This window comes from Prionailurus bengalensis, chromosome F2 (assembly GCF_016509475.1).
Source record: "Prionailurus bengalensis isolate Pbe53 chromosome F2, Fcat_Pben_1.1_paternal_pri, whole genome shotgun sequence".
Taxonomy (NCBI): Eukaryota; Metazoa; Chordata; class Mammalia; order Carnivora; family Felidae; genus Prionailurus; species Prionailurus bengalensis.
The window spans coordinates 12,510,424-12,532,652 of record NC_057353.1 but is presented as its reverse complement, the minus strand read 5'-3'; the positions used below and the strand labels follow the sequence as shown (position 1 = coordinate 12,532,652).

Genomic DNA, 22,229 nt, shown 5'->3' with positions numbered 1-22,229 from the left:
TTTGAAGTGATGATTTGTTATTCTCTTGCTGTGCTTATTACACACACAATACACTTATTATTTGATTTTGTTGGGAAAATCAAATAAGACATTGTGTGAGAGTACTTTATTTTTATTGTTTTTTTTTTTAATGTACTGAGAGAGAGAGAGAGAGAGAGCAAGCAGTGGAGGGCAAAGAGAAAGGGAGAGAAAGAATCCCAAGCAGGCTCCACGCTGTCAGCACAGAACTGTGAGATCGTGACCTGAGCTGAAATCAGGTTGGACACTTAACCGACTGAGCCACCCAGGTGCCCCGGGGTGAAAGTACATTAAGCGCCAGACGAAGAATGGGTACCATCACCACCACCATCACTATTACCTCCATCAGCATCATCAGGTGTGCTTATTTCCAACCTAGACTAGAAAATATGAGCTTCTTGAGATGTTTGTCTCCCCCTATGGTTATTCTCCTTATTTCTTGTACCATGAACACTGGACTGTCCCCTGAACAGGTTAGTGAGAATATTCGAGTCAGTGTATATGGCAGGCTTGCCCCCTTTATTTATTTATTTTTTAATTTTTTTTTCAACGTTTATTTATTTTTGGGACAGAGAGAGACAGAGCATGAACAGGGGAAGGGCAGAGAGAGAGGGAGACACAGAATCGGAAACAGGCTCCAGGCTCTGAGCCATCAGCCCAGAGCCCGACGCAGGGCTCGAACTCACGGACCGCGAGATCGTGACCTGGCTGAAGTTGGACGCTTAACCGACTGCGCCACCCAGGCGCCCCAACCCCTTTATTATCTCTAATGAAGGCAGGCATCTCAAATAAATGCTAGTGTTCATGGAGCTTGCCTCAAAATTCTTCTTTGCACTGCAACCTAATTACACTTGACCCTTGAACAACACGGGGGTTAGGGGCACAGGTGAAAATCTGCATATAACTTTCAGCTTCCCCCAAATGTAACTACTAATAGCCTACTGTTGACCGGAAGCCTTGCTGATAATGTGGAGTCGATAAATACATATTTTGTGTGTTATATGGATTATGCACCGTATTCTTACAATAAAGTAAGCTGGAGAGAAGAAAATGTTATCTAGAAGCTCGTAAGGGGGCGCCTGGGTGGCTCAGTCTAAGTGTCTGGTGCTTGGTTTCTGCTCAGGTCATGATGTCAGGATTCATGGCATTGTGCCCTGCATCAGCCTCTGCACTGCCCACAAGGAGCCTGCTTGGAATTCTCTCCCATTTTTCTCTGCCCCTCCCCCACTCGTCCACTCTGTCCTCTCTCTCTCTCTCTCAAAATAATTAAATAAACTTAAAAAAAAAAGAAGCTCATAAGGGAGAGAAAATACATTTATAGTACTGTACTGTATTTATTGGAAAAAAAAAATCCACGTATAAGTGGACCCGCACAGTTCAAAACTTGTGTTGTTCAAGGGTCAACTGTATTTAGATTTGTTATGTGGGGAAAGCCTATTTCTCGTCTCTAACATCAGCTTTAAAGCTATTCCATGGAGGTAAAATTAATAGGTTTGTAGCATTAGGTGATAAAAAGGGTTGTAAGGAATTATCTAGTCTAGTGTTGTCAAGTGTAATTCCTGGACTAGCAAATCAAGATGACCTGAGAACTTGTTGGAAATGCTTTCTCACTCACCCACTCCCGCCAACCTACTGAATCAGACACTCCAAGGTCGAGACTCTGTAATCAGAGCCTTAATAAGCCCTCTGGTGATTTTTGTGGGTGATAAAGTGTAAGAACCACTACTCTAGTCCAATCCTATTGTTTTTTTGCTGATAAAGAACCTTAGGTGTACAGATGTTAAACCATTTTCCCAAGGTTATCCATGGAATTAGTTGCCAAACAGAAACAAACTCCTAGTAGCTACGTTGTATAGCAAGTAAAGACTTTGAACAAAACTTCTAATCTTCTACCTTAAATTTCTAAGCAAAACTTTTGCCATTTCTCAGCATCTTTTGGGTGCCACTCCTCCAACATTCTGAGTCTATGCAGTTCACGTGTAGCCTCCTGAGAGGGCTCATAAACTGGTCTGGCCAACCAGACACAAGAGGTCACCTGTATGTGGAACTGTTGAAGACTTCCTTATCACTCTCAGGAGAAAGCCTGTCTGAGAATAAGGTCAGTACAGAGAAAAGTGTAACTAAGAGACAGTCAGAGAAGGAAAGACTGAGCTCTTAGAGCATTGTTGCAACTTCGCCTCCAGGACTAGCCAAATATGGAAGATAGAGTAGCCAGGAACTTTCCTGTTCTGTACGTGTCCCACGCCTGCATTTTTCTTTTGTTTGAGCCAGATTTGAGTTGCTGTTTCATTTCAGGAAACAAAGGGGCTCTGATTGATTTTTTTTTTTTTTTTTTGGAAATGTAGTATTATTTTAATGCCTACAGTTTAATCACCAGAGAATGTGGATGACAGGGCAAGGTTTTCCACACAGGTTCTTTCAACAGCTGGACTTCAAGACAGCTGAATACTGATTAACTCTGTGCCACTATGTCCCCTAGGACACTGACAGGACTAGAAACTCATAGGTAGTCCATATTTTTGCAAATATATAATATATTCAGCAGAGTCCCTGGATAGCCATTCCACTACTCGTTTCATAATAATGAAGGCAGAGATCTCTACATTGGTGCATTGAGAAATATTAACCTGGACCTAAACAATTCACAAGGGTCAATCTTTTGTCAAGACTGATCTGCCACGGCTGTGTGAAGGCCCTTAATATATTCTGCTGCTGAAAGTCCTGTCCAATGGAAGAGTAAGATGCAAAACTTCTTCCACTACCGTCTTCTTGCTCCCTTTCCTCCAGTTTCCTCTCTCCACCACCTGCTGTGGTCTCCGGGACGTATTTCTTGATAGAGTTTCTTGATAGAGATTTTTACACCGTCCTCGCCCTCAAACCAGGGCTCTCTAGATGCTCCTCCCACCATTGCCCTCAAATGGTTTCCCTCCTTGAAGCCCCAGTCCCTTAGTTCCTGTCGGGAGATGAGCTCAGGATTCTTCTCACACCTCCCCATCTCCACCTCCCCTTTCTCTTTGGCGGACTCCTCTTCGTCCAACTTGTTCATTTACATTGCTCATCACTTGGGTTCTTTTCTCGGTCATTGTTCATCACTCTAGTTTTTCTCTGAATGATCTTTTCCTTTCCCATGATTTCAGACACCACCAATTCTATAGATCCGCCCTAGACCTTTCCCCTCAGCTCAGACTTCATATGAACCTTTCAAATATTTCCTGGGATCCTAAACTCACCATGTCCAACATTCCAATAATGCTCATTATCTCCCCACACCTGCCATTCCTGTCTGCATGATCTCATTGGTTGGCACCACAGGCCATCCTTCACCCTGGCTGCACACCTCAGCTTTTGCCTTGACTCCTCCACCACGTCCCATTCTCAAGCATCTAACCACCAAACGCTGCCTGAGTTTACTTCCTGTGTAGTTATCAAATCCCTTCCACCACCCCTACTTAGTCTTATTATTTCTTATTTGAATTACTGCACTTGTCTTTTAATTATTCTCCTGCCTTTGAATCTTCCCTGCTCATACCCACCAAATTGATCCCACGTGAATATAAATTTGTGTGGCCATTCTGCTTCAATATATTCAGTGGCCCTCAATGTCTGCAGGGCACACAAGCTCCTTGCCTGGTCCTTGGTGCACTCCAGGAATACAAAATTAATTCCATTTCCCTCTCCTATTGAGTATATTTGCCTGTATGTCTTTGCCTGTATTATCCGCCACGCCTGAAATTCTCCCACCCTGCCTTCTCTTGGCTATTCTGCACTCAGCTGCTAAGAATCAGCTGATGTGTGCCCCTCCCAGGATGCCATTTCTAACACCTCTGGCCTGGGGTGGGATTTTATGAACCTGGTGCATATCCCCTTTCTGCGCGTGCTCATTGTGTCATCATTTGTTCATGGGTCTGCCTCTGCTTTGACCCATGACACCTTGAGAGCAGGGACTGCATCTGTTTACTTTTGTGACTGGCACAAAGTAAAGACTTAGTACCTGTTTCTTAAATGGGTGTATCAGAGCACTGGCTAGATATATAATGCATGAAAGTCCAGAAAAACTATTTATCAAAAATATGCTAGAGATACGCCTATTTAATTGGAACTGTTTTAAATAGGCCATGCTGTTTGCCATCAGGATCACCAGAGTCTCATTAGCTCTAATTATCTTCCCGAGTTTAATTGATACTTAACAAGGTAGTGCATTAAAGGAGATATTTTATTCTTCTAATATTTCCATAGTAACATATTGCACTATTGCAAATTCAGAATTACAGCTTTGTGGCTGAGAAGGTAAAAAATAGTTTGGAGGGAAAGTGTTCTTCAAATATACCAGGAGTGTTCAGGAAACATAAATTAAGAAACCTCTTGGCAAAGTAGAAATATCCTTTTCCTTCAATCTGTTTCTATCTAATATTCTTTAATACATGACAACTGCAAGGATCAATAAAAGACACCATAAATGCTATCGCTAAAGAGTCCTGCCAGATGAAAGAGGTGATTTTGACCCCATTAATCACCCAACTGCAAAAGCGTGCACAGTTGACTGTTTGGTGATAATGAAAAGGATCACACCACATGAATAGAAAGATACAGCATCTCAAGTACCACAGCCTGGACAGGTGACAACAATCTGGACCTAAGTCATTAACTAAGGCGAGCGAGGAGAGGGAGCTCCCTGTTCAGGGCCAGGGAACAGGTTGATGAGATCGCATTTTCCGGGATCCACACTGGCAGACCTGGGACAATGGAGAGCATACTCATTTAAACCCATACGTTAGAGGCACAGGAGCCCATGGATAAGGGCTGGTCTCTTCATTCTTTCCACAACACTCTATCATTCAGCGAGCACTGTCTGTGACGCTTAGTCCCAGGCACCTTTCACAATCTACTTTTTACCATAAACCTTTGAGGTAGTACTGTTATGACACCACATTTTGCAGATGATGAAATTAAAATCTAGAATGATCAATGACATGCCTGAGGTCTTTAGGTGGCAGAACCAGGACTGAAACCCAAATAGTTAGAGTCGATGCCCACCTACATCAAAGTGTGATTGTACCAGCAACAGCATCCCTGGGAATGTTTTTGAAAGGTCAGTTCGTGAACTCTGCTCCAGATCTATGGACTCAGAAACACTGGGGATGAGATACAGTCGATGGGGTTTGTACCGAGCCCCCCAGGGAAGTCTGACGCACTTGACGCAGAGATCCTATTATACTGTAATGCCATCTGTTACAGTAGTGTTTCTCCAACTTTAATGTGCATGCAGACCACTTACACATTAAAGAACCTGAAGTGCAGATTCCGATTCAGTGGCCTGAGTTTCTGCATTTTTAACCAGCTCCTGGTGATGCTGATATTGCCGACTTGTGGACTACACTTTGCATAATAAAGCCCTAGCAAGTAAGCTTCAGTAAGCCTGGCCAGCTCAGTTCTCTGCTGTAAATCCTGTTTAGTTAGAGAGTACCTGACCCACATTCTATGTGGAATGAATACACCGGGAGTCACTGTATCTGCATGTCTGCGTCATTGATGCTTGATACGGTGCAAATCTACTGCTAACTTGAAGTGCACTTGCCCAACCTGCCTTTCCAAATTTCTAACCACACGATCCATTCATTTGCCCCAGAGAACTTTCAGGTTGCCCATTGACTGGACAGACTTTTTACTGTTCTAGTCTTTTAGGCGAATAGGGCACTTGGGATACTCTAAAGGCAAGTGAGCGTGTCATATGTTTTAGAAAAGGGGTGAAAAAGTAGGATGTGGGAAGCGGGTAGAGAGACTGGACAAAGGTGGGAAGCAGTGTGACAAAAAGGGACACCCAGGAGAGAGATGATTTGCAGCTGGCCGAGCCTCTGAGCATTGCTCCAAATCCATTCTCACTTTTGGGCTAAGAGTTTGAAAAGCAGCGGACCTCGTTTTGCAGTACACTGGCTCAAAGCTTTGGGAGTTTGAGGAGGGAGGTGGAGGAAGGGAGATAACTCTATCGAAAACATTTGAACATTCTGAACGTTCAAAAATGTTCCCAGGTGTTGCAGCTGCTGCGGTACAACCACGCTTTGATGTAGGTGAGAGCAGAGTCCAACTATTCAGGCTTGGATCCTGGTTCTGCCATTTAAAGACCTCAGGCAAGCCATTGATCTCTCTAGATTTTAGTTTTGTCACCTGTAAAATGTGGTGTCATAACAGTATTACCTCATAGGTTTATGGTAGAAATTAAATGGTATGTGAAAAGTGGCTGGGGCAAAGTCAGTGTAAATCAAATATTTATAACAGTATAAGTCAAATATTTATAGTATTTATCATATAAATATTACAATACCATCCTTAACCACAACAAAACAGTCACACAGTAAGCCTTGAATGAAGAGTGAATGAATAGAAAAAGTGTCTGATTGGCCAGAGGAAAACGACCTAAGCCCAGAAATGAGGGGAAAAGAGAAGAAAGAATGAATGATGCCTGGCTCTCCTCCAGTGAATGAAAAGTAAGCTTCTTTAAACCCTTAACAAATGCCTGGGTCTTTAAGGGAATCAAACATTTTGTAAATAGCCTGCGGGACACAAGGCTACAGCTCTTCCCAAGTAAAACACTTCAGCCCAGTAAGCTCTTTATAAGTATCTGGGTTGGCTGAGCATTGATAAATGCCGTGTGTTGATTGTAATGGCTGGGCCACAATGATTTACAAGAAATAATTCCAAAAATTGATTTTGGAGACATCACAAAACTCAAGAACAGGATTTCAGCGTGTTGCTCATTCTGCCAGAATTCCCCAGCAGAATTGAGAGTAACACTGAGCTGTATTAAAATGGTGGCATAAATATTACTTTAAGTTTGATTAAAATTTAAACAAGTTGTAATGAACAGATACATGGCTCTTTTAGACATTATTGACCGCATTTAAGAGATCAAACAACTGAGTGAGAGAAAATGACTTCCAGGCATTCTCAAAATTAGTATTTTAACTGAAGTTCTTTGAACTAATATTCATAGAATATTTATGTAACTGGGACAACTTAACATTCTAAACAATGACATTTCCTCAAAGCATTGCTGTGAAAGGAGGAATGTATAATACATACACTATTAGAATTTCATGACTGGCTGATACAGAGTAACTTTTGATCTAGAAATCTGATGATCCCTTAAAGAGCAGTCTTCTATAGAATTATTATTATAACTCACTAATTCAGCCTATGAAGCACATAACCAAAGTTCTATGCACAGACAATTCTTTGGATAATTGTTGTTAGAGGCAATATAATTACCTTTTTTTTCATTAAGGTTTTACTTTTTAGAGCAGTTTTAAGTTCATAGCAAAATTGAAGGAAAGGCACAGATATGGGAAATCCCATATATCCCCTGCTCACACACATATGTAGCTTCCCCCACTATCGGCACCCACCCCCCAGAGTGGTGCATTTATTACAATTGATGAACCTACAGTGACGTATCATTATAATCCAAAGTCCATAATTTACATTACAGTTCACTCTTGGTATTGTCTGTTCTATGAATTTGGACAGATGTATGACAAGTGTCCATCATTATAGGATCACACAGCCTTTGTGCCCAGCCTGTTCATCCGGCCCCATCTCCCACCCCCACCCACAACTCCTGGGTACAACTGATTTTTTTACTGTCTCTATAGCTTTGCCTTTTCCAGAATGTCGTATAGTTGGAATCATGCAGTACGTAGCCTTTTGAGATTGACTTCTTCCACCTCATAATATCCATTTAAGTTTCCTCCATGTCTTTTCATGGTTTGACAGCTCAATTCTTTTTAGCACTAAATAATATTTCATTGTCTTGTATCACAGTTTATTTATCCATTCACCTACTGAATATCTTGGTGGCTTCCAAATTTGGGCAATTACGAATAAAATTGCTGAAAACATCTGTGTACATATAAGTTTTTTATTCCTTTGGTAAATACCAAGGAGTTTGATTACTGAATCGTATGGTTAAGAATATGTCTAATTTTATAAGAAGCGCCCAAACTGTCTTCCAAAGTGGCTGCACCATTTTGCACTCCTACCAGGATTGAATGAGAGTTTCTGTGGCTCCACATCCTTGAAAGGCTTTAGTGTTATTGGTGTTCCAGATATTAGCCTTTCTACTTAGGTGGACAGTGGTATCTCATTGCTGTTTTAATTTGCATTTCTCTGATGAATGTGATGTGGAGCATTCTTTTTTATTTTATTTGCCCTCTATATGTTTTCTTTGGTGACGTGTTTATTCAGGTCTCCGGCCAATTTTTTAATTGGATTGTTCACTTTCTTATCGTTGAGTTTGAAGTGTTCTTTGTATATTTTGGATAGCAGTTCTTTATCACGTGTATCTTTGCAAATATTTTCTCCCAGTCTGACTTTTCTTCTTATCCTCTTGACACGGTCTTTTGCAGAGCAGAAGTCTTTAATTTTAATGAAGTCCAGCTTATCAATTATTTCTTTCATGGATTGTGCCTTTGGTGGTTTATCTAAAAAGTCATTGCCATAACCAAGGTCACAAAGGTTTTCTCCTATGTTATCTTATTAGATTTATATAGCTTTCAATTTTACACTTAGGTCTGTGATCCGTTCTGAGTTAGTTTTTGTGAAGAGTGTAACGTCTCTATCTAGATTCAGTTTTTTGCACATGACATGTCCCGTTCTAGCACAATTTGTTGAAAAGACTATCTCAGTTCCATTGTGCTGCCTTTTCTCCTTTATCAAGGATCAGCTGAATATATATAATTGCCTTTTGAGGCACAGGAATACAACTGGTAGGCCACTGATTTCCCTGCCCAGTGCCCATCACCTCAGTATTACTGGGTATTTCTTCCACTTTGGGTAGAATTGAGGACTATATGTAACCAAGAAAAAAAAGCAGTTCAACACCTAGATTCCAAATAAAGGAAGCTCCTTGACATTCCATTACAGAATATTCCAAATATCTTTTGCTTCGTATTATGGTAGAAATTCTGATATACTGCCAGGCCTCATTCGGGACTGTGGAGTTATTCCCCAGTTGCTCGGGGATGTTGCTAGCAGAAAGCTGGCAGATAACAGTGCTCTCTGGGGCTTCGGCCGAAGAGAGTCACTTCGCCCAAACTCACAACCATTTCCCAGAGCAGCCTGTACCCAATGACTGAACAGTGTGGGAATATCAAAGTCCAACCCCTTGGCCCCAGTCAGGGAGAAATCTGGAGGGTCATCTCAGTCGCAACACCCGAGGCTTTCACGGGAAATGCCAGAATCCTAGCTTGACTTCTGCTGGCAAACATTCTTCCATAGCTTCCCTTCTACAGGGGTTGATCCCAAGAGCACTCCCTGATGAACCGCATGCTAATCTCTGGCAGAGTCTGCTCCTCAAGGAACTCAATGCACAACAATCAGTAACCGAGGGTTGCGCTGAACAACTGTCTTTACAGAGAACTGAGAATGGAGGTAATAGGGCTAAAACTCAGGGTTCGGGGACGGGTGTGTTACGCAAGGTGTGGGATGACCAAAACCGATTCTAAATTCTCACTGCCTGAGCAGTGAGCCCCCACCCCCTCCTCCCTCCTCCCTGCGGTAGGCGTTGTATTACCTATGTGTGGTAATGCCCCCAGGGCCCCAAATTATCTAGGGTTTGAGCAGCAGGTAATCTGAGACAGTTCCTATAAATAGCCAAAACCCTAAACCAGATGGCCTAGCACGAAAGCGGTCTGATGATTCCTTCTGACAAGGCTGCTGTCTCACACCTACCCTACAAAGGCAGAACGGCACAGAGAGCAAGGTCTCCTCACTGGAACACAGGATCTCCGTCCCCTGCAATTTCCCGCATGTCTAGCAGATACTCTAACCTCTTCAGGCCTCTCAGAGGGTGCACGGGAAGAAGACCAGGGGCTTCCCTTCTCTCGCTGACTGGCCTCACCTCGAGTTCCCTTTCTCCACAACAGTCTATGCCTTTGCCCGTGTCAGCAGTATTGTAGAATTAATCTCGAATCTTCGTGGCTGGCAAATGGAGACCTGTATGAAATCCTCCTTTTACAAGGGTGACCACACGGGTATGAATGCTTTTCTTTGTTTTTTTTTTGGTCAAGTTAGCTAACATACAGTGTAGTCTTGGCTTCAGGAATAGATTCCCATGATTCCTCGCTTACATACAACACCCAGTGCTCATCCCAACAAGTGCCCTTGTCAGTGCCCATCACCCATTTTCCCCACCCCATTATCCCTCAGTTTGTTCTTTGTATTTGTGAGTCTCTTATGGTTTGCATCCCTCTCTGTTTGCATCTTACTTTTCTTTCCCTTCCCCCATGGTCTTCTGTTAAGTTCCTCAAATTCCACACACGAGTGAAATCATATGATATCTGTCTTTCTCTGGCTGACTTATTTCACTTAGCATAATACCAAAGGCATGAATTCTGCTCAGTACAAGTTCTGACTTTTTTGAAATGTCAAAGGAGTTAATGGCTACACTGTGGATAAAAACAATCCCTGCAATGAAGACAGATCACTGAGAGAGCCAGTAGAGGGGTGACCATGGTGTCTGAATGTCCCCTCAGAGAAAAGCCTGGAATGAGCCTCGGAGATAATCGCCTGGAGTGAGAAGTTGCCAGTGAATGGCCATATCTGACTGCCCTCTGTGGAACAAAAGCAGCACCTATCTGCAGTGGCCCTGAGGGAGTTTTCACAGTGGCCCAGACAACAGCTAGATGGTCCAGGGAGCCTGTATCCAAAATGGAGGAGCTACACCCATGCTTAGCTTCCCCTGTGACCATTGGCTTCCTTCTCCTAGCAGGAGAGACTGTACCTTCCTAAGGGTTCCCAGGGATTCAGGGCCTGGGCAAGCAGAATTCCCAGAAAAATCTGCATTCCAATCCAGATTGCCTGACTCCAGACTGGCCTGATACTTACCCACCGTCAAAGGAGTTTACCTTGCTTTACATAAAGGGAGAGGAGTAAAGGGATTCAGGTCATTGTTCTGTGAGATGATGGGAGGAAGTACTTTTACTCCACTCTGACCTTGACCTCATGCATCTCCCTTCTCTCAGTAGAAGTTACTCCTTAACCAGAGCTCTAGGAAGGATGTTGTGAAATTCATCCCAGGCCCTGGTCCAAGTAAAGGCCCAGATGGGACTCACCTTGCCCACAAAAGTTCACCTACTATTTCTCACAAAAACATCTTACAAGCTTATGTGTAGCCTTACCTTTTAAAACACATCACACGCATTAACTCAGTAAGACCCACATCAGCCCAGTGGAGTTGGCAAGGGACATATTATATAGTTCACACGTTTTAAGAAAGAAAAACTGGAATACAAGGTTGGATAAAGGACATTTCTTTCCTGATTTATGAAAAAAAAATCTTATAAATACATAGAGCTAGAATCACAGCTACTTACACATGTATTGGATTATCTTTTTTAAAACGGATAAAATTAAATGAAGCTTGTACTACCACAGAAAACCCTGGAAATATGGTCAGCATAATTATAGAGCATGAAATAAACTTTGCAGCTTCCTTTCAAACTCTTTTTGATAAAAGCTGTAAGGAGAGAGAGATCAGAGGTTCAGTGATTTGGATAAGAGGAGTCTGGAGAAAAGGAGTTAAAGCTGAGAGAAAGTGATCGATAGTATAGGGCAGACCAGTCTGTGATCAGGTTGGTTAAGGTAAGGCAGGACACTGCCTGTAGTCTAGAAATGCGAAAGCAACTTCCAAAACGTGTCCCCCGTACACTGCATGATACAGCCCCCCAGGATAACGTGGCATTAGTGGAAGAGGGTGTACTTGCTCCTCCTCTTCTGAAATGCCCGTTCTATTTCTCCTACCCTTGAAATAGGAAACCATTTCAATAAAATAAGATCCATTCAACAAACCTGTTTATCAGAGGCCTACGAGGTGCTAGAGATCTGTAGGAGGCCCGATACGAATAAGCCACAGTTCAAGAAACAGACCCATCAACCACCCATCACACTAGACGATGATGAGTGGTGGAAATGGGTCTCCTACTTTTGCACTTTGAAGAGCAAGGGTAATGGCTGCTGATCTGAGAATTAGCAAATATTTATTTTTCTACATAGCTTCATGTCACTGCCATCTTTGGGGAGGGTCACCGCATTGAGTCATTCTTCCTTCAAAATTAAGAAGGGACATGGGTTTTATCTGTGCTGATTCTGAACCTTCCCGAACTGTGCCTTTACTTTGTACTGTAATAGTGTTGTCACCAGAAAGCTACCCAGCAGTGCCCTTTGAGTTTGTTACTTTTCACAGAATCACTGGCTTTTAAAAGTAGAAGGAACCCCAAGACTGACTATCCCGACCTCCGTGCAGCACAAAACCCCCTTCCCCAAAGTCCTGACAACTGGTCACACAAACAGTAAGTAGAGTTTTGTCCGCTTCCTTTGTCTGCACTGACGTGGTTTACTTTAGTACAGACACTCAAGCACAGTGCATTCTGGGAAATGAGGGTCCACGGGGTGCATTTCCATAGTGCAACACTGTTTCTAGAAAGAGTGGAAGGCCCCCATGCCACCTCTACATAGGGCATGCTCATAGAGCAGATGTTTTCTAGTTTTAATTTTTGTGAACTCTCAGATGGATGAGGCTAAAACATCTCTGAGCTTTATTCATAATTGCTACAGTAGGTAATTTGTGCCTGTGGTAACAGTACTTTAGAGTTGTTAATGAAAACGAAGACTGACTTTAAAAAAAAAAGCCTAACTCAGGCTGGAGTGAAAATATGGAGGAGTCACAGGTGAACTGCATCTAAGTTTTCCTTTCCTATTCCAAAGGACAAATATTACTTGGGTTGGAATAAGAAAAAAGTACACTGTCACACGGTCCCGTACTGTACGTCGGGTGAACATACCTGCAGCCCTTCGATAGCCAGTTTGAGGATTGAAGGTGTCAGTTTGGAGGCTTGTTTGAAGGAAAAATTACTCCAGTCTATGATTAAAATGAAGCCATTTATCTGCAGCTCTGGATCTTCGATAAGGACTTCCAGGGACAGCAGGATGGCACGGAGGATGTCTGTGAAGGAGTTCCTGGAGCCAAAGCACAAAGGGGAGACTGTGTGTGAGTATCAGCAGGCGATAGCACGTTGTGAGTAGAGGGCTGGTCGCCTCATGCCGCTGCTCCATAAGCCCAACCTGCAGGGTGATGCAGGTGTCCTGTATCCAAAGTGACCAAAAATATGTTTGCTAAACTTCACAGGAACAACGTGGCAAGAGTCACAGGATGGGAGCCTCCCTCTGATACAACTGCATCAGCACCCCGAACTTTTAAGTTATTTCTCTTTAGCGTTTCCATTGGTTTCCATACTCTGTTTCTGGCACAAAACTGATTGCATTTCCCCGAAATGCATCCCGTACCCGTCTCTCTCCCTCGCAGAGCTCTGTCAGCTTCTAGGGCGAGGACTGGGCCATAATCTTAGTTGTATCCTCCACACCTAGCTCCTCAGTGAATCATCGCTGAACAAATAAGGTAAAAACTGCAATCAGAGGCACTTATTTTGATTAAATTCCTCATTGTTTTTGTATGCTTAAAATCTTGCTGAAAGTATAAAAACACCCATGCAATTGACGCTATTTCCTAGCTTCAGTTCTTGGTTAGAGAAAAATAAAGCAGGAAGCATAGCTTATTTTCATTGAGGGTTTGCAGAGTATGATTCAGGAGGGAAACCGCTCGGAGTACATCGGTAACTATGACAACAGGCAGACCGGCATGCCAACGAGAGCGACGTTCCCCAGTGTTGTATGTGTTCCTCCACGCCATATATTCCCATTCACCAGATGATTTTTGTGTGAGATAATTTGCAGACATGAGGAAGTTGATGGCAATTTCCTTCTGCTAATTCTTCCAACAAATTATCTGAGCTATATATAAATCAAAAATCTTAGAGAACCTGTGAATTCAGTGTCTGTCTTTTTTGATAAGTAGGAAAATGTAAGCTTGGATGGCAAGTGATGGCAAAATTCCGTATTTCAGGCTACTATTAAGATCAGAAGGCATCTCCTCTTGTGAAAGAAGTATGAAATGATCAGACTCTTGGGCATTTCAACCTGGTTCAAATTCTAACCAAGCCTAATGATTCCGGATGAGAAATCGGGAAGATTTCTAACAGGAAATCAGTGAGAATTTACTGAATGTCTATTAGAAGCTCAACATTGTGTTTCATACTTAAGATTATAAAATTATATGTTGTATTTCTATTTTCAAAGAGCACTTAATTTAGCTGGGGTGGGCTAGGAAATTATGGACATGAGTTGAAAGGATCAATAAAATTTGAGTCGTCAGGGAAGAGTTTGTGGAGAGATGAAGGCTTGGGATTAATCTTAAAGGATGGATAGGATTTTGATGATCGAGAGAAAGGGAAGCGAGATATTTCAGGAAAGATGGGTGACAATAATTGAAAAATGAAGATATACATATAGCCCATTCTGTTTCCATACAGTTCTTTCACTAAAAATTTCTTTCTTACATCAAGCTAAAATTTTCCTTCCCCAAATCTACCTGTTGGGTGTAGTTCTGCTACAAAAGAAAACACCTCAGGTCTTCCATATTGCATACCTTCAACTCTGCAAACATGATGATCATGATGCCCCATGTGATCTCTAGATTAAAAAAAATATTAGTAACTTTAACCGTTTCTCATAGGAAAGGGTGTTTAATACTCCCCTCATCATTATTGTTTTCTTTCAGATGTGTTCTCTTTTAACGTTAAGAGCTGTCAGATTCCTATTAATGTAGGATAGGTTTTCATCAGGACTTTTTGTTTTTGCATCCACATCAAACATTAAATGAAGACCAAAGTCCTTTTCAGGCATACAGCTTTAGGGACATGTGGTTGGTTCAGTCAGTAGAGCACGTGCCTCTTGATCTTGGGGTCGTGAGTTTGAGCCCCATGTTGGGTGTAGAGAGTAGTTAAAAATAAAATCTTAAAAAAACCATACAGCTTTGTATTCGGGAGAAACATTGCTTTAAGGGGAGCATGGGACTAAAGATTATGAAAATACGGAAGTGCCTAATAGTAAACTGGAAACTACCACTAGGGAATTAGAAAATCTGACCCTGGATAAGCCTTCTTAAGAAGAGCACACACATGGAGAAATTTAGGACTAAAAGGCAAAACCTTAGGTAGAGCCTATTTACAGTACTGAGTTGAAGGAAGAAGAATTAAGGAAATAAAAGATAAGAGGATGGAGGTAGTCATGAGTTACAAGAAAAAAAAAAAGAGTGTTTCGAGAAATAATGGTATGATAGATTGCAAATATTACTACTTCTTCCTTTGCCTTTTGACGTTGCTATGATTAAAACATGCTACAGCTAGCATGCTGAATTGAAGAAAAGGGTGAGGAACACAGATCAGTGACTCCCCAGCCAACTAACAGATCTTCATGAGAACCAGAACTACCTAGCTGAACCCAGGCTAGATAAACTCTAGCTGTCCTACAAATGTGAGCAATAATAAATGATTACTTTCTTCAGCCACTGAGTTTGGGGATGGTTTGTTATACAGCAACTGCTGTCCAATATCAGTAGTTAACTAAGTCAAATGCAACAGTATAATTTGATAGATAACACCTCTTCTCATCACGTATCCACTTGAATTCACTCTCAAGAAAAGGTATCGAACTCTAATGGGGAAACCATTTCACGCATTTTCAACACCAGAACCTTACTGAAGGATAGGCATTGTCAATGCATGAAGTATTATATCCATGGGATGATCTCAGGAGAAAAGTGAAGGGATTCTGGACTTCATTATAGTTTCCCAATGTTCAAATGCTTCACTTTAACAGAGGAACTGGATGAGCAGGAAAAAGTTGAATGGATTATGTTTCAGGTCATAACGTTTAACCCCCGGTGAGGCATACAACCTCACCTCATGCCTTAGTTGTGATGATCATCTTGAATTCCTTACTTCTTGCCTTCCTCCTATGGAGTTCCTCATCTTTTTCCTCATTCCTCCTTACAACACTGTTGACTTGTGAAATCCTCCCAGGTTTTTATAATTTAAAAATACCTCTCAGACCAAATACTTTATGCAGATACTCTGCCCTCAAGGAGGTGAGGCATAAATCCCCACTCCCCAAGTGTGGGCTGAGTGTGGTGACTTCCTTCCAAAGGGTACAGTACGGAAAGGGAAACAAGAGTAAGTACAAGCTGGAGAAACCTCCAAGCCCTACCTTGGCCAGGTGACTAGGGTCCCCAAACTCAGTGGCTGAAGAACGTAATCATTTATTATTGCTCACATTTGTGGCACAGAGACAACTCATGTTGATAATATTATCCTTTGATATGGTGATGAAAAAGGTACTTTACCCCTGTGATCTTCTTCCCAAAAAGCCATAATTCCAAGTAAATCAAGAGGAAAACATTAGACAAATTCCAATTGAGGGACATTCTACAAAATGCTTGACGAGCATGCCTCAAAATTGTCAAGTTCATTAAAAGGCAAGGAAAGTCTGAGAAACTGTCACAACCAAGAGGAGCCTGAGAAGACATGAAGATTGAATGTAATGTGGTATCTTGGATGGGATCCTGCGACAGAAAAAAGATACCAGGTAGAAACTAAGGAAATCTGAATAAATTATGGACTTAGTAAATAAAAAATGTGTCATATCAGTTTATTAGACATAATAAATACACTATACTAATGTAAGATGTTAATAATAAGGGTAACTGAAGGCAGGGCACAGGGGAAACTGTGCTCTCTTCATAAAAATTGTGTAAATCTAAAATTGCTCTAAACAAGAAGTTTATTTTTTTTAAGTTTTTATTAGAGTTTATAATCTGTTGTGGTAAGTTTCCATGAATCTTCTAACAAGGTTTCTAAGCAAACCAAAATGGTCATGAACAATTCAGCTACTTTAAGTAAATTGTAGAAATGAGAACAGAAGTCAGTTGTGGATTGTATCAGTTTTCAATTGACAATTAAAAGCACAAATGTGATAATATATGTGAAAGCACTATATGAACTACAAATTGCCAATGGAATGTAAAGAACTATATTACTAACCAATAGAAACCTCCCCCCAAAAAGGATAATATATTTATATTAATATCTATATTGATTAGGACATAGTCATGGTTTATCTAAGGGTTTTTATTATTATACTGTGAGCACTTAGAGATTACAAGTAGTGACTCATTTTTAGGTCCTATTGTTTTTATGAGCTGAGCACCCAATATTGTTACCCGAGGCTTTACAATTTAGCAAGAGCATACTACAAATGGGACGCAAAATAGTGCAGATCGTAAGCCTTTTATCAATGAGAAGACACTTAAGCTTCAAGAAGTGATTCTTTTGTGCTTTGAAATTTCAGTGGAGATTCTAGAACTTAGAACCTAGATCCTAGACTCCCATAAGGAAAAAAAAAACCCTGCTACATGTGATCAAATAACCATGTAAAGATATGATAGGGTTGCCAGTGACACCAGTTCTTAGGAAGAGCAGTGAGAAGCCTCTGAATCATTCTGAAGTCACAGTGTATATTCCTATTCTAAACTTTTCTACTGCAGCAAGAAGTCTCTTAATATTTGTAGTTAAAGCTTTTTGGCCAGTTCTATCTCAAAATCTCTTAACTTCACACTCAATGTCATCAAGTGTTTAGTTTTTTTCTTGGGAAGTTTTTAAAGTCCTCCTTAAACCACAAAATGCTTTTGCAAATGGCTAATGGCTAATGGCTAATGGTAGCTAAGCAAATGGCTACCAAATATCTATGTTCTATTCACAGATGCAGAAACGGTGTAGCTGAGCATGCTTCTTTATGTCTTCACCCCTTTGAAGCTTCTTTCAATGTTAATTATCAAAATAACCATGGCATGGCTTTCACAGTTACTGACTACACTTTGCCCCTTATCTGGTAAGGATGCCCTGGCCGAGGTGGAGAGGAACACATGCTCCATCCATTGCTCCTCTGGTGCATTTTCGTCTCTGGACAGGGGAAGAACTCTATTTTAGTAAAGGGACCAAAGGACTTGTACTTCAAGGCTTGACATCCCAGCTGTGCCACACACCAAATATGCGACCACACTGATAGGAGTCTGGAGTTCAGTAAGGGGCAATTTCCTGCTCCTCCACGAGAGGGTTGTTGCAAGAATTATGCAAAATGATGTGTGAAGAAGCTTTGTGAAGCACATCCCAATAGGAGGCAGTATTGGTACTTGCATGAATTACAGGGATAACGTTTTTGGTCCCACTGATTTCATGGAGGTGATGATAACAGGACAATAAGAAATGTACAAATTGAATCGTGTTCTATCCAGAGGAAACTATTTTCTCCTCTCCTAAAACTGAGGGTTTTCAAAACATGGTCTGAGATGGGAATTCTGGTGATATATTTTCCTAAATGACTTCTAATAATTCCTACATGAATCAAGGCTTAGCTGAACGGTGTGTGTGTGTCATTGTGCATTGAGGAAAATGAACCCATATTTCTCAATGAGGTAATCAAGGAAAAGTGAAAAAAAATGTGTTTTGAAAACATTAGGTGCAAGGAAGATACTAACAAACACGTTTAGCTTTGCCGTAGTAGACTTAATATTTGCAGGCGCTTACTATTCAATTTATTTTCCTAAATGTTAGCTGGAAAGTAAATTAGACAATTACTTTTCTCAGCAGGGATGATCACTGAGGGAACAGAAGCCTGGATTTAATTCTGCCTCACATGATTTGATGAGGCTCATGCTCTCAAGAGGAGAGAGAAAGGGAGAAAGGGAAAAAGAGATGAGAGAAGAAAAGAGAAAGAATAAGTGAAAAAAAGGAAGAGAGAACATCTTGCAATTAACTTATCATCTATTAATTTCATCCTATTCTGGTCAGTGAATAGGATTTATGTTAACATAAGAATACAATTCCTTGTAACACCAGAATAATGAGTTGCCTATTGATTTATGATTAGTTGCAGTATGGGAATATCTGGTTCTCAAAGCCTCTGCATCAGATAAAAGGAATAATGTATTCGATACCATTCAAACATAACATATGCGGCCCTTCCTGTGTGTGGAGTTTTAGATAAGGGGGCGAGCTATAGCATATCATCTGCTTTCGGAAATTTTAGTGCAGTCCGGGTGACAGATTCTCAAGTTAAATGGAGTGTAGTTTATACAAACAAGTACAACCCTTTCAGATGTTTGTCTGGCTCTACCAAGTATGGCAACAATCCATGGAAAGAGGATGGGGCTGTCATCTCTGGTCCAAGCTCACCTCTTCCCCAACCATTTGCTTACAGAGGACAGAGCACAAAAGGGTAATAATCTTGTCTAAGAACGGGACCCTCACTTAGAACTCATGTAGAGAAAACAGAGATAAAAATGGTGAAAACAGTGTTTTGTCACTCACGTAAAGCTTGAAGATAAGAGGCCGTGTTTCTGTAGACCAATCCCGACAGGCCTACATCTCGAGATACAGACACAAGAATGTCAAGTATTCATACCCAATATTCAAAATGGTACTGGAACTAAAGCTCACAACTCCAGTCGGCCAGCGTCCTTCCTTTTTTGTGTTTCTGTGGCAAATAAGGGTACAAATTGTGTGCGTGTGCACCTACAATAACTCACTGTTTAGAGTTAATTCTCCTAGAACTTGTCTTCCATCCCGTTCAGTTATTTTTTTGTTTAAATCAAGAAATAGTTTGAATAAATAAAACCTATGTTTTCATCACATTTGATCCAAATGCTTCTAAAGTCTCCCCCAAATTAAAAATAATTAAATTAACACCAAGTGTATCTATCTGCTCACTTAAACAGATAATATAATTTCTCATCAATTAATGTCTTCTTTTAAATTTCTGAAGTACCTGGAACTGGATAAGGAGTCAGGAAGCATTCATTCAAAGATTTAACAAAAGTTCAACTTTATGGAAAACACGTAAGATAAGAGGATTTTTTTTTTCTTTTTCTGCAAGTACATGGGAACTGGTAGAAGACATTCAAAAATATGTATATGGGAGGCAAATGAAGCAGAATCATTAAAAGCAATGAGATTTGGAGTTGGGCGGACTCTGATTCAAATCCTGGCCATTCCTGGCCATGTGAGCTTCGTAAGTTATTTATCTCTCTGTGGTTTCGTTTTCTCATCTGCAGAAGAAGGATCATAGCAACTCGCCCACAGTACTGAGAAAAGATCACTTGTGGCTGGGGGACTTGGGACATCTTCAGCTGGGCTGTGAAGAATGGGAAGGTTTGGACACTGGACAGAGAAGGGAAAGGGAAGAAGGAGCCATACAAACACCAGTAAGAGTTGAGAGCACAGAGACCAAGTACTGGGAGCCAGGGCATGCTTGCCTATGCCATGAACAAAGAGAATAGAATGTAGAAATATGGTTAGAAATGGGGTTGTGGCTTCTTCATTCCGCTCAATGGGAGAACTACTGAGTGTTTATGCAGTAGGGGGAAGCAACGGTAGTTATGTTTTAGGAAGATTTGGACTGGCAACAGGGACTGTAAATTGGAGTCAGGAGACTGGAGTCACACAGCCCAATTAGGAGGAGGTGACAGCAATACATTAGGTGAGAACTGAATGGAAATTGTAGAGATGTGAGAAGAACTGGGAAAGACAGTACTTAGGACTTAGTTACAGATTAGATGTAGGTGTGAAGAGAGGAAAGACAGGGCTACTTAATAGGACAAATGTCAGGTAAGAAGTGAGTCACAGGCGCTGCAGTTGTATCTTACAGAGGTTCTGACATAGCAATAATCAGCACCCAGGACAGCATACAGTGTTGATATTCGTATTAATATGATTTGACACCAAAGCTGTCAAGAGGGTGCCTGGAAGTACATGGTTGTTTGGAGTCTGAATTCCTGCCACACAGGTGATGAAATACCACTTTAAATAGATGCCATGTCTGCAGACAAGAATGTTTCCTGTTCTATTTATAAAAGACCACTTGCCTCTATAGCCTAGACTATGAGCTCACCAGAGCTGGGAGTGTATTATTTGTCTTTGAATCCCTGGCAATCACCAGTACCTACACATAGTGGATACTGAACAAATGGTGCTCGGTGAAGGAAGAAAGGCAGGTAGGCTAAACCAACCTGTTAGATGCTTCGAAACAGTGAAAATACACAAAAGCCACTTTGAGAACACCAGTGGGTAAATTTTCCTCTGTGTCAATGTCTCTTATGCTCATTGCTAGAGGTAGTGGTGTCAGATGCGTGTCCTTAAGCACTTTCGCCATTATGGCTCACATTTATAGAACAACGTGCTACTAAGCACCATGTATCCAAGAGGGGGAAAGGAAACTAGGCTTTATGATTAGATTTTGGCTTAGGAAAAGACCATGCATGCTTTCACATAAGGTTAGTAATGGCATTAATTAAGACCAAGAAAATGACAGTCTAGAAGAGTTAATAATAAATGCTAGATGGGGATGTTTCTAGATAGGAAGTCTGGTATACCATAAGATTCTTAGCCCACTGGGAAAAAAACTCATCCCCAAATACCACTTAAAGACAGCCTGACATGCAAGTGAGGAAAAGGTTTATTTCATCCAGCTCTCCAGATAGGGATTGATCCAAAGTCTATAGGGAGCCACAGAAGAAGAATTAAAAAACCACCCTATAATGGAAATGAATTATGAGCATTCCATCCATTACTAAATGACTATGAAAAATTAATTTCATGCTTCTCTCTTCTGCTAACTCCCCTGGCTGAGAAGCTGCAGAAGAGTAAAAACTAGGAAGAGTCTCAAGATTGCAAATAATTAGTACCGCGTATTTAATACTATGCACAGAGCTAGGATCATATCAGCCTAACTGAGGTCACAAAGAGCAAGATCCCCCTTGATGTGAGGGAGTTAAGGTGGATGGTCACATTACTCTTACTTCCAACGGAGTTCAAGTGACATTTACAGATTTTGCACAGGGTTCATGGTTATGGACTAGTCACCACGTGAACTAGAATATTCTTTCCTATGAGTCTGTCTGGCTCTTATTACAACAAAATTGCTTTCAGGATAATACACTGGACAGTAAGGTGAGAAGGTATTTTAGAAAAACAACCATCTCATAACAGTGCATTGCTTTGAATGATTTTGCCTCCTTAGCATCTTCCCTTTCATATGCTGCTGTCACTCTTGCAATCAAGAGTATCCTTTCCCAAATTACAAACTTGATAATAGTGTGAAAGACAACTTGAATTAAATAGTACATTAGCAAAACAACCCTATAGATGTTGCATTTCATGGAAAGCACACCTGTGACTTGAGTTGGAAGTACACAACATCTTATGATTTTAATT

General features: G+C 41.1%; 1 protein-coding gene across 1 annotated transcript in view; it reads right to left on the bottom strand.

Moving 5' to 3' along the window:
- CLVS1 (clavesin 1) overlaps positions 1–22,229 on the bottom strand; it is a 174,716-nt gene that overhangs the window by 76,268 nt on the left and 76,219 nt on the right. The window contains exon 3 of the mRNA XM_043601136.1: positions 12,852–13,026. Within this exon, the coding sequence (XP_043457071.1) occupies positions 12,852–13,026 (175 nt within the window). The remainder of the gene's footprint in view (positions 1–12,851; positions 13,027–22,229) is intronic.